At 36.8% G+C, this 11,478-nt stretch overlaps 1 protein-coding gene and 1 long non-coding RNA gene across 7 annotated transcripts in view; one reads left to right on the top strand and one right to left on the bottom strand.

Annotated features, from left to right (window-relative positions):
• Positions 1 to 5,165, top strand: part of LOC144224660 (uncharacterized) — an 11,590-nt gene extending 6,425 nt beyond the window's left edge. The window contains exon 3 of one of the 2 annotated variants that reach the window (XR_013333102.1): positions 4,960 to 5,165. This is a non-coding gene — a long non-coding RNA (uncharacterized LOC144224660). Of the gene's footprint in view, positions 1 to 151; positions 302 to 4,959 lie in introns of those variants that run through there. The other variant, XR_013333101.1, reaches the window with a different exon arrangement.
• The window catches only part of BANK1 (B cell scaffold protein with ankyrin repeats 1), a 266,852-nt gene that overhangs the window by 9,966 nt on the left and 245,408 nt on the right, over positions 1 to 11,478 (bottom strand). For all 5 annotated transcript variants that reach the window (XM_077755742.1, XM_077755740.1, XM_077755744.1 and 2 more), the window contains exons 11-12: positions 4,858 to 5,033; positions 310 to 373 (exon numbers count right to left, since the gene is read on the bottom strand). In XM_077755742.1, the coding sequence (XP_077611868.1) occupies positions 310 to 373; positions 4,858 to 5,033 (240 nt within the window). The remainder of the gene's footprint in view (positions 1 to 309; positions 374 to 4,857; positions 5,034 to 11,478) is intronic.

The raw sequence follows: 11,478 nt of genomic DNA, 5'->3' as shown, positions 1-11,478 counted from the left end.
AATGGAATTATTTGCAATTTTCATAGAAACCAAAGGAAAGAATCTAGCATTTATTGAAGGTTCATTCTGGGTCAAAGAAAGTGAAAAATATTTTACATGTGAACTTATACAACCACTTCCAGATATATCTATAATCACTCCTATTTTGCAGACAAGGAACCTGAGTACCAGGGATTAAGATGCTCGCCAGTCCTGCAGCTGGGAAGTGATGGAGTGCGGATTTGACTGCAGGCTTGGTTGACTCCACAGCCCTTACATTTTCTACTTCATCACTCTATCACTTTTGAATAACAGACAGATCTTACTTACCAGAGACATTTTCTTCTTCTGGCCTTTTCCCAATGATGCAGTCTCGGAGTTGGCGTAATTTTTCCTTAATGAGAGAATGACCAGAAAATAGAAGTGAGGATTTATAAGTTTGTCATAGATCAAGATGAAAACATCAACTACTGTCATTAGGACCACCATGACTATGTAGCACCAATTTGATATTTACAGCATCCCAATCAGCCATCCCAGACACTTTGAATGCATTATCTTAATTAATTTTCACAACTTCATGAAGCATATATGCCATCATCTCAGTTTACAGAAATAGAAGCTGAGATTCAGAGAGGTTAAGTAACTTCCAAATCACAGAGTTGTAAGTGGTAGAGTCGGCATGGGGACCCAAAGCCCAGTTCTTTTGGGAGTGGCTTTCCTGATCTAACACCAGAGTGGGCTACCTTGGCTATATGGTGTCCAAAAGCAAAAGTGTGACACAGTGGTGATTTGCTTCTGCATGAACCCATCTCTAGCCTCTGTAGGGCACAATCTTCCTTACATATTTCTTTTAAGAACTAGGGCCTTGGAAGCAAATGATACATAACTGGATTACCCTTCTTAGCTCATCTGTGATCTTTCTTTGCTTTCCAAAACTTTCTAGGTTGAACATTTATTATCATTTTATCCAAAATGTAAAACAAGCTAACATGAAAAAAAATCTCCTTTTAGAAGAGAATCTATGAATAGCCTTTTTTTCCTAAGAGTTTCCCTTGAAACCTAGAAACCATGCTTCCTAAAAAGAGAGTTGTTTTCACTGCCTTAAAGATCTTCTTCTATGAGTGGAGTAAATATTCTTCTTCAGGCATTCACTGGTTATGAGCAGGAGTGAGGGGAGTAAAAGGCAGTTTTTCCCTTCTCAGCCTTCTCACTTTCAACTCTAGGGATTCTACATGGGTCTTCATTACGCTAGAAACTCTTCCATTATTAACTTTATGGTTATGCCACTTTTCCTCTTATTTTCTTAGGATAATACCTGTATCAATAATTAATAATAATAATAATATAACATCACAGTTACCCCTGACAGATTTGTACCTCAGGGTACAAATGAATGTTTTTGCAAACTATAGGAGTCATATTGAAAAGTGTGTGAAGGGACACGTGGGTGCTTAGTCGGCTGAGCGCCTGATTTCAGCTCAGGTCATGATCTCAGGGTTTGTGATTTCAAGCCTCACATTGGGTTCCCTGGTGTCAGTGCAGAGCCCACTTTGGATCCCTCCTCTGCTTGTGCTCTACCAAAAATAGATATTTTTTAAAAGAAAAGTCTGTGGAAATGACTGTGTATATATAGTATATATACATATAGTATATATATATATACTATATACTATATATATTATATACTATATATACTATATACTATATATATTATATACTATATATATTCTATATACNATGTATATTAGGAAAATGAGGAGAAAATCCATTTTTCTGTTATTCTGAATATTGTCCAGCCCCTTATGTTAAGGACTAAGAGAACACAGGGAAAAAAACTCCTTGACATTGATCTTGGCAATAGGTTTTTGCATATGACACCCCAAAGCACAAGCAACAGAAGCAAAAATAGACAAGTAGGACTATATCAACCTGAAAAGCATCTACACAGCAAAAGAAACAATAAAAAAAATGAAAAGGCTATCTACAGAATGGGAGAAAATATGTGTAAATCATATATCTGGTAAGGGGTTAATATCCAAAATACATTAAGAATTCAAAATAACTCAATAGTGGGGTGCCTGGGTGGCCCAGTCAGTTAAGTGTCTGACTGGCTCAGATTATGGTGTCAATGGTTCGTGGGACTGAGCCCCACAGCAGGCTCTGTGCTGACAGCTCAGAGCCTGGAGCCTGCTTTGGATTCTGTGTCTCCCTCTCTCTCTGCCCCTCCCCCACGTATGCTAAAATTTTTTTAAACAATAAAAATAATAATATAAAATTTAAAAAAAACAAAAAAAACCCCCAAATAACTCAGTAGCAAAAGTCAAATAATCTAGTTAAAAAATGGTCAGAGAAAAAACATGGGTGGAGGGACTAAATAAGGCAGTTTTTCAAAAATGACATACAAATGGCCAACAGGTATATGAGAAGGTGTTCAACATCACTAATCAATAGGAAAATGCAAATGAAAACCACATTGACGTATCATCACCTGACACCTGTTAGAATGGTTATCATCAAAAAGACATGAGATAGCAAGTGTTGGCAGGATGTGGAGGAAAGGGAACCCTTGTTCATTGTCGGTAGGAATGTAAATTGATGCAGCCACTATGGAAAACAGTATGTAGGTTTCTTAAAAATTAAAAATAGAGCTATGTATGACCTAGGAATCCCATTCCTTGGTGTATATATGAAGAAAATGAAAATAGGATATTGAAGACATAACTAAACCCTCACATTCACTGCAGGATTATTTGCAATAGCTAAGATATGGAAATAACCTAAGCATCTGTCAATGGATGAATGGATCAAGAAGATGTGATTACATACATAAACCGTGAGAAAGAAGGAAATTCTGCAATTTGTGACATGAATAAACCCTGAGGGCATTATGCTAAGTGAAAAAAGTCGGAGAGAGAAAGACAAACATGGTATGATATTGTTTATAGGTGGAATCTAAAAAAGCTGCCCTCAGTGAGTATAGTGGTAGTTACCAGTGACCAGGAAGTGGAGGGAAAGTGAAGTTGATGAAAGAGTACAGACTTCCAGTTATAAGATAAATAAGTTCTGGTGGTCCAACGCACAGCACAGTGATGGGATGGTAGTAAACAATACTGTATTATGTACTTGAAAGTTGCTAAGAGGGTAGATATTGAATGTTCTCACCCAAAAAAAGAAATGATAATTTTTTGATATGGTGGAGGTGTTAGCTAATACTTCGGTGGTAATCATTTTGCAATATGCAAGTGTATGAAATCAACATGGCTGTACACTTTAATTTACCTAATGTTATAGTCAATGATATCTCATTAAAGCTGGAAACATACAAAAAGAAAAGGCCTGATTTAGTGCTTGTTCTTGGATTTACAGGTTAAGTTTTGTTCTGTGTAAACAGTAACCTTATTCATTATCCCATTTTCCCTGTATATTGGATAAGTCAGATCAGTCTCAAAGTAGTTAACAGACCACCTTAACTTCTTTCTAAAAGAATATTAAATATAAACACACACACAAATTAATAACAACCAAACCTTTAATAAAACAACTAGTGAAATAATTTTCAAGAAGGTATTTCAGTTGGATTCCTCTAAATCGCAAGCTTTATTATGATCTGAGGAGGGTGAAGTATAATGGACTTATTTTCAGCAAAACTTGCTAACAAGGCTAGGAAAGTGTTGGCACTTAGGCACATTTTATCCCTTTCAGAATAAGAAAGATGTTTGATGGTGATGGCATTGGCCCAGACTGAGAAGCAGCATTGTCATTCTCATCATGAACTAGATCGGCTGCAGAACTGTACAGTCAGCATTTTTTCCTCATTTGTTTGGCAAAGCAGGCCCAAGTCCAGCCACCACCCACAACCAGAGCTGCCCTTCAAGATAGGTGGCTTCTGAGAAGTGATCTCAGAGGTACTGGCAAAGTCCCTTGCCTAAACTACCTTCTGCCTAGAGGCCACATTTGTTTGCAGTTTCATCACTGGGATTCATTTTTCTGTTGTTTAAAAATGTTTTCCTATGCATTATTTTTCAACAAAAATGATCCCTTGGGAAAGGTGGCATATTAAGCTATTAATGATTATTTGTACTTTGGCCTAAACTAGCTAATTAAATGTGTTTAATCAAACAGTTCCTGAGAACTGGTTTCTATGGCACTGGGGTTTTCTGTGATGAGAAGAGAAAACTGTTGGGCTATTTGTGGTGTAGGAAAATCTGTGGGATTAAACAGAATACAGTCCTGATACCCCTCACGGAGGAATGACATGGGATGTGTATGGTATATTTTGTTTTCAGCCTCACCTCGGAACCACCTACTCTAATACCCTCTCGAGTTATACATTATATTTCTAGAAGACAAGCTTATCTGAAGTTGATTTGCTTGGCAGCATATCTCTGTAAATCCTGACTGATATATACAGCCTTTTCCCCTCCAAAGGTTAAGGGGAAGAGAAGAGAAAACTTATTATATTTTGTTGAGGACTATTGCCTGATATGATTTAAATCATTTTCTTGTTCCCTTTAAGTATGGTCCACATAATACACTCTTCAGAATGTTGAGCATGCGTTAATGTAAAGATGCTTCACCTTAATTTCAGCAGTGAGATTCACAAAACATTCACTATACTAAGAACAGCCTAATAAGGTGATTGGGTATTAGCTCTGATTTAGTGGGTCCCAGCATTGAGATCAACAATGGTTTGTATACATGAAATCGAGATAGTTGCAAACATTTAATTGGTAGTTTGAAAGCATCTTTTTTTGTGTATGTGTGGCTAGTTAAAGTCAAATGAACAGTATCTGTGTTTCTTACAAAGACTATGCATTTACAGACAGGCTCTGCAAGTGAGATGAATGTTCCAGAAAGGATTAGGGTCATTATTACCTGCTGAATCATCTCCAGTTCAGTCTTTCCCATCTGCCAATGTTTAAATTTCTCTAGGGCTTCATCCACAGACAGTTTCCCATTCTTGACTTTCTCTTGCAGAAGGATGAGCTCTTCCTGCCCAGCAGCAAGGCAGTCCACGGTGGAAAAGACCTGACCCTCCAGCCGAGCTCTGTCTACATTATGAGGGGAAGAAGTTTTAACAAGAAGACAATATATGTCAATTGGGGGGAGGGGGTGAAAAGCACTCTAAAAACAAATCAGTTGAGTTTCTTATTCTTGCCAGTCTATGAGCAGTTACAGACTAAATCCGTACAAAATTTTAATGAGTTTCCTTCTAAGGATTGTCAGGTTATGGTGAAAAGAATGTGTGTCATCGCTGGGAAAAAGAAAAAGGGACAAGTAGAGACAGAACACTAGTAAAGTTCTGCATGGTACTAATTATGGGCAGTACCAATTTCATTTTCTTTTTGTGAGGAGTTTTTAAGGTTGCTTATTTATTTTGAGAAAGAGAGAGAGCAGGGGAGGGGAAGAGAGAAAAAGAGAGGGAGAGAAAGAGAGAGAATCCCAGTCAGGTTCTGTGCCATCAGTGCAGAGGCTGGCGCGGGGCGTGAACTCACAAATCATGATCTCTTGATCTGAGCCATTTGGCTCTTGATCTGAGACAAAATCAAGAGTCAGATGCTTAACTGATTGAACCACCCAGACATTCTAGTGAGGATTATTTTTAATCATGTGCACAAAATGTAGCCTAGTGACTATCAAATAGTAAGCTAAATAAATATTATCATTATTATCAATAATAAATATTTGTTGGATGAATGTGGAATGAACATAATCATTACCTTTTGGAAAAGTGATCTCAACCAACATCCAAGTGTTATAAAGTTTCAGGAGCATTTGCAACTTTACTCCTGAAAGATTTAAAATAAGCAATTGCTGCTCATTTTGTAATGAACTGCTTTTTTTTCCAAGAGAGTTTATTTTGCTCAGCACAATAAGAACATTGGATGGTCCAGTTTCCCATGTGTGGCTGTTAATGCCACACCATACACCAGCCTGGGACACAGACCATGGGTGAGGTCAGTGCTTTATTTGTCCTACGTGGCGTTAAAGACATAAAAGAGGCTGCATGCCTTTAAGGATGCTATGTGCTCTCCAGACTGTCCCAAGAGGGATAAGGATCCCTCTTTACGGTCACTGGATGGCATCACACTTGTGTTATCTGCATAGCTGCAGAACTTATTTGAGCTTGTACCTTCTTCTTATTTATACATTTCTATTAAGTCCAACGCATTTCTTACATTATCTTAGGAAGGACTGAGTAACTCCTCAGCAGTCTATGTCTCATGCACTATCAAATCTAAATATGTCCACAGTCTAGGAGGGAATAGGCAATCCTGTCCAGCTGTGTACTAGTGAGCTGTCCCTGAAGAATCACTCATTCCTGGGAGCTCATCTTCAAGAAAGAAATAGATCAGCTAGACTGGCACTAGACCAGACAGACAGGGACTTAGAAATGGGGAGAGCATTCAAATTCTATAGTAGTAAGGATTTGTTATTAGTGTTTGGATTGGTTAGTCTGGAAAACAGACGTTTCAAGTACTTGATAGCAGGTGTTAAGTATTTCAAGGGGACTTGAGCCTTGGGGCTGTCCTGGAGTGACCTTTAATGGCATCCTCAGTTTTGAGAAGGATTCTAGCAAGGAATCTTGAAACAGGGACACAGAAAGGGTTCCTTTCTGAAAAGATTCACATACACACAAAACTGCTCCATGGCCAATCATTCTGATTCTACGGGGGCTTTCCTGGCTTGTCTTTTCTTTCAAAAGTCCTATTCCCCCAGAACTAACAAGATGTCAACAGATTCTACACTCTCAATCCTTTCCTTCAGGGATGAAGGAGCATGAAATCCCAGGAGGATTGGAGAAGCACAAGTTAGCCAGAGGGCTCACTATTGCAGAGGCCAAAAGCACAGATAACAATTGAGATCTTGCTTCTTATACCATTTGCTTTTGATAGGCCTCCGCAATCCACTCCAATTCGTAAGGTACAGTTTGCAAAAGAATTCCGTGTGCCATTCTTGCCAGAGCATGGAGGTTTAGTGCCATCATTTAATAGCTAAGACATGTAACTAGCACCTCACTTCTGTCATCCTTTTGCTTAAGTGCGAATCCATTTTTATCTCAAGTAACCCATGCAGCTGGATTTTCTCTTTTGTTGAAGTTATCTCAAGGAACCTCTTTCCGGAAAACTGTACCAGCTTGTTTTGCTATATGTGCAGGTAATAGCTAAATCCAAAAACTACTGAATCATCGTAACAATATCCATTTCAATTACCCCTTCACCTTTCAAATTTTTGCTACTAAAATATAAGTAAGATGACTTTTTTGGGGGGTAGGGGTTCAGTCTTGTGTGGTTGTGCAAAGAGAACAAAAGAATAAAGGTTAAGAGCAGCAGTTCTAGACAGATCAAGTTCTGAAAGTGAGCTGTTTATAATTAGACTAAGTTTACATATTTCTACTTTTACTTACCTGCCCCCCTGCCATGAGCCATGACAAGTTGCAAAACAAAATTATTTAGACACTTTATCATCTTGCCTCCCAAGGGCAGACTAGTCAAACCAAAACGTGCAACCTATAATTTTTAGTAGGGTGTGCAAAATTACTTTAGTGCACTTAGATCACTGTTTTATGGGGGATGGAAGGTTTTCTTTTTTCCTCCCCAATTTTATATTTATTATTAGTTTATTTTCGGAAAAGTTAGGATGATGTTAACATAATTTTGGTGAAAAGCATTTGTCCGATTGCTAACTGTGCGTATTGCAGACTCTTGGTCTCTTAGTGTAAAAACTTCCAGATAAACGATAGTTTCTAGTGTTTTAGTTCCTCTTGGATCAGTATCTCTTTACCAGATTTTCTATTTAATCACATATCACTTATGATGAGTGTATGAATCTTCAGATTACGTAAGAGAGTGAATTGAGCTTTTCGTTAAAATTATTTCTATTACTGAGTGACTGGCTAGAAGAACATTTTTTACTGAAAATTTAAAAGGCAATAACTTGATTGCCCAAAAACAAAGAATTTAAAGAATGAAATATTTACCTCACAAATACTAAGTAGTCATTAAAATAATAACAATAATTGAAAAGACCATGTGGTAACATAGAAAGTGCTTATTATATAATTATATATAATTATATATATAATGTACTTATTATATAATAAGTACAAAAGCAGGATATTAATTTGTATATACAGTAAAATTTTAATGATATAAATGTTCATAAGTAAAGCATGGAAAGAAATTATCTTAAGATGATACAAATTGTTCTAATGTGATGGTATCAGAGATTAATTTCTTCAAATTTCTGGCTTTCTGTGATAATACCTGTGGTTTTTACAATAAGAAACTCTCTCCCATTCTGCTAATAGGCTTTCCCATGGCATATATACCATTCTGAGCCATGGCAGATACATTATCCCAATGCCATACCATACTGTACTATCTTACCATATTATTTTGTGAGTAATTGGAAAGAATCTGTTGGCAATGGAACTTAGAAACCCAGCGAGCAAGATTTAAATGTGAAGTTATTTTTTGTTCCATACCTAGGGAATTGGCATGTAAAGTAACTCTGGGTCACATAAGTAAATTAGGAGAGACCTGGAGTGTTGAATTATTTGTAAGTTCCAAACAAAGTATCCACATGTCTTGAAATTAGGGCTGCATATTGACAGAGCTCCTCCCTTGACCAAACTTGAGTCAGGCTTCTCTGAGTCCTCTTCCCAACGAGGCTTCACCTTTTGTACATCCCTGTCTGTCTTTGTATTGCTCAATTTTCTTAAGAATCTGCTAAATTTGCTTAGACAGAATCCCCTACCCTTGATAATCTGATTGAGCTCCTATACCTTCCATCACCCCCTAGGTGATATCTGATACCTTGCCCTGCCTTCAGCAAGAACCCTGTTAGGCTAGCTTAGCCAAAATCCCTCTTACCCCTGTGTTTTCTCTTAATAATTTTCCATGTACTAAAAATACTAGTTTCTGACTTTTGTTATAAAAGACTACACATGCGCGCACGCGCGCGTGCACACACACACACATAATATTAAGTGATTTGGAAAGTATATATTTTACTTTAAATTTCAGAAATATTATTTACCTTATATATTTTTGATAACTAAGTCATGAATGAAAGGGTGTGATTTTAGTTTTGTATTTTCTTTTAGTTCCTAGACCGCTTTATATTATTTGAGCATCGAACCCATATTATGATTTGCCACATTACATATTCTTTATCACCAATATTTTACATTCACCTTTTATAAGTATATTTACAAGAATTATTTAAATGTTTATCTATTTTTCAGAGAAAGAGAGCGAGCGAGCACATGTGTGAGAGACAGTGGGGGAGGGACAGAGAGAGAGGGATATCTAGGAACCCAAGAGGCTCTGTGCTTTCGTGGGGCTCGAATCCACGGATTGTGAGATCATGACCTGAGCCTAAGTCGGATGCTTACCTGACTGAGCCACCCAGCCGCCTCTACAATAATTATTTACATACAATTCCATGTTTTATAGAATTCATTATTCACCACAAATTCTTTAATACCATAAGTTCTCTTTGAGCTTTTTATTTTGCTTAGTCTCTCATTTACTCATAATGCATTTTGGGTAATATTTTCATGACACAGAAATTCTAATTTTTTTAAAACCTTGGTTATCTAAAAGTTGTATTTGTTTTCTTCTTACGGGAATGAAATACCAGACTAAATACAGACTTCTTAAGCTGCAATCTTTTCCTAATAAACTGTGTAGTCTGTTATCTCAAAATTTTGTTACACAGATTCTAATTTTTAAAACTGATTTTGATTTTTTAAAATAGAAAATCTAAGTTAAAATATCTTCTTAGTGCTTTCAGATTATTCCTTCATCTTTATAATTAAAAGGATTTGCTAGGGTGTTTTTAAATTTCCTCATTGTTTTCTGGGTCACAGGTAGCCCATATTGTCCCCCACATCCCTGTTTTCTAAAGCTTTGTTTAGCTGTGTCATTGACTGCATTTTGTATTCTATTTAAAAACAAACAAACAAAACAACAACAAAACGAACCTATTATACACGAGTTGGATCTCTCTTCTCCATATCTTCTGATAGTTTTCAGTCTTTCCATGTATTGAGAACAAACTTTTCTCAAATTATGTTCTCAACTTCAATAACTTGATTTTTATCCACCATCAGGCCTTTTTGTTGTGACCAATGTGGATATTAATTTGCTGCTGAAATTTTAGCCTCTAACTTTATTTTATTTTTACCATACTTCCTCTTGTCACTAGAGCCCTTTAATTCATGTCATGTTTCATATCATCCTGCCCTCTCACCTAAAATGTCTTTCATATATTTTGCTTTCATCTTAGCCTGACCTTCATCTCAGGCTTTCTGCTGCTGTTTCTTCTCTATGTTTTCAATTTGTTTATGAGGTCACAATTTTCTGAATTTTTTTTTACTGACCGGTGTCAGGTACTGAATCTGAAAGTTGAATAGTTCAGCTTAAATTTAATAAATGAAAATTCAAATAATCCATACTTCTTTATAGTTACTACCTTAAAGCAGTTTTCCACACAGTTTAAAAAATGTATAAAAAGCTTCAGATTAAAAAAAATTACAAATTGTGAGTTGAAATGTTTGTGTGTGTGTGTGTGTGTGTGTGTTTGTATTTCCCATTATCTACATTTTGATAGCTTGGTGCTTTGTGAGAAGATATATGACAACATTACTGAAAAAACAGGTCGTTTACAGAAATATAATTATCCCTAATCTTCCATGATTAAATTATCTTGCCTTTTCCTTGGAGTGGTTTTGAAGTTCTCATATTATTTGCTCTCTTACTCAGTCCTTCTCGAAAGAGAACACATCTATGGAATCATGTTCAACAGGAGATTTAGTGTTTATTTATCCTTTGCTCCTATTCCTTGTGTTAGCTCAGTCAGATCTTGTTCTCTGCTCTAGGCTGCAGAGGATGTTGATATTTGCAGTTCACAACTCAGGATCCCAGGCTTTAGCGGGTTTGTCAGGGCAGCTTTGTCACATACAGGTGAAACATGATTCCTTGGTGCTATGTACCGATAGGTCTGTAAGTGACCAAATCCCTGCATCAATTACTGTCAGAATTCTTCTTGACCATGCCACCCTTCCATCGCAGAGCTGTATTTGGTGGTCTCAGGATGCAAAGTGTAACATTAAATACCTCCTTCTCACTTTTTACTATGAGTTATTGACACATCACCAAAGAAGACAAGAACTCAGCTATTACACAAGTTTTTCCGGGTATGACTTCAACAACAACAACAACATTTTTGTAGAAATGGAAATGTAAGTTATACTGGAAAAGAAAACCAAGGCCATTATTCTTTTATGGAGTACAAATGGCCACATTTTGGTAATTCCCTGTCTTTGCTTTTTAAAATATCCAATGTTAGCAAAAACAGCCTGATGAAAATTCCTCAGGGACCAGTATTCTCGTTTCCCCCATGTTAAGGGCAATATCACCATTTTCCCAGGTCTCCTACTGACAGAAAATGTGGTTATTTCACATTTATCAGACTGTTGCAGTACTG

Source organism: Crocuta crocuta, unplaced genomic scaffold, assembly GCF_008692635.1.
Source record: "Crocuta crocuta isolate KB4526 unplaced genomic scaffold, BGI_CrCroc_1.0 scaffold92, whole genome shotgun sequence".
Lineage (NCBI taxonomy): Eukaryota > Metazoa > Chordata > Mammalia > Carnivora > Hyaenidae > Crocuta > Crocuta crocuta.
Note: the sequence above shows the minus strand (reverse complement) of the source record. Positions and strands in the feature narration are given on the sequence as shown.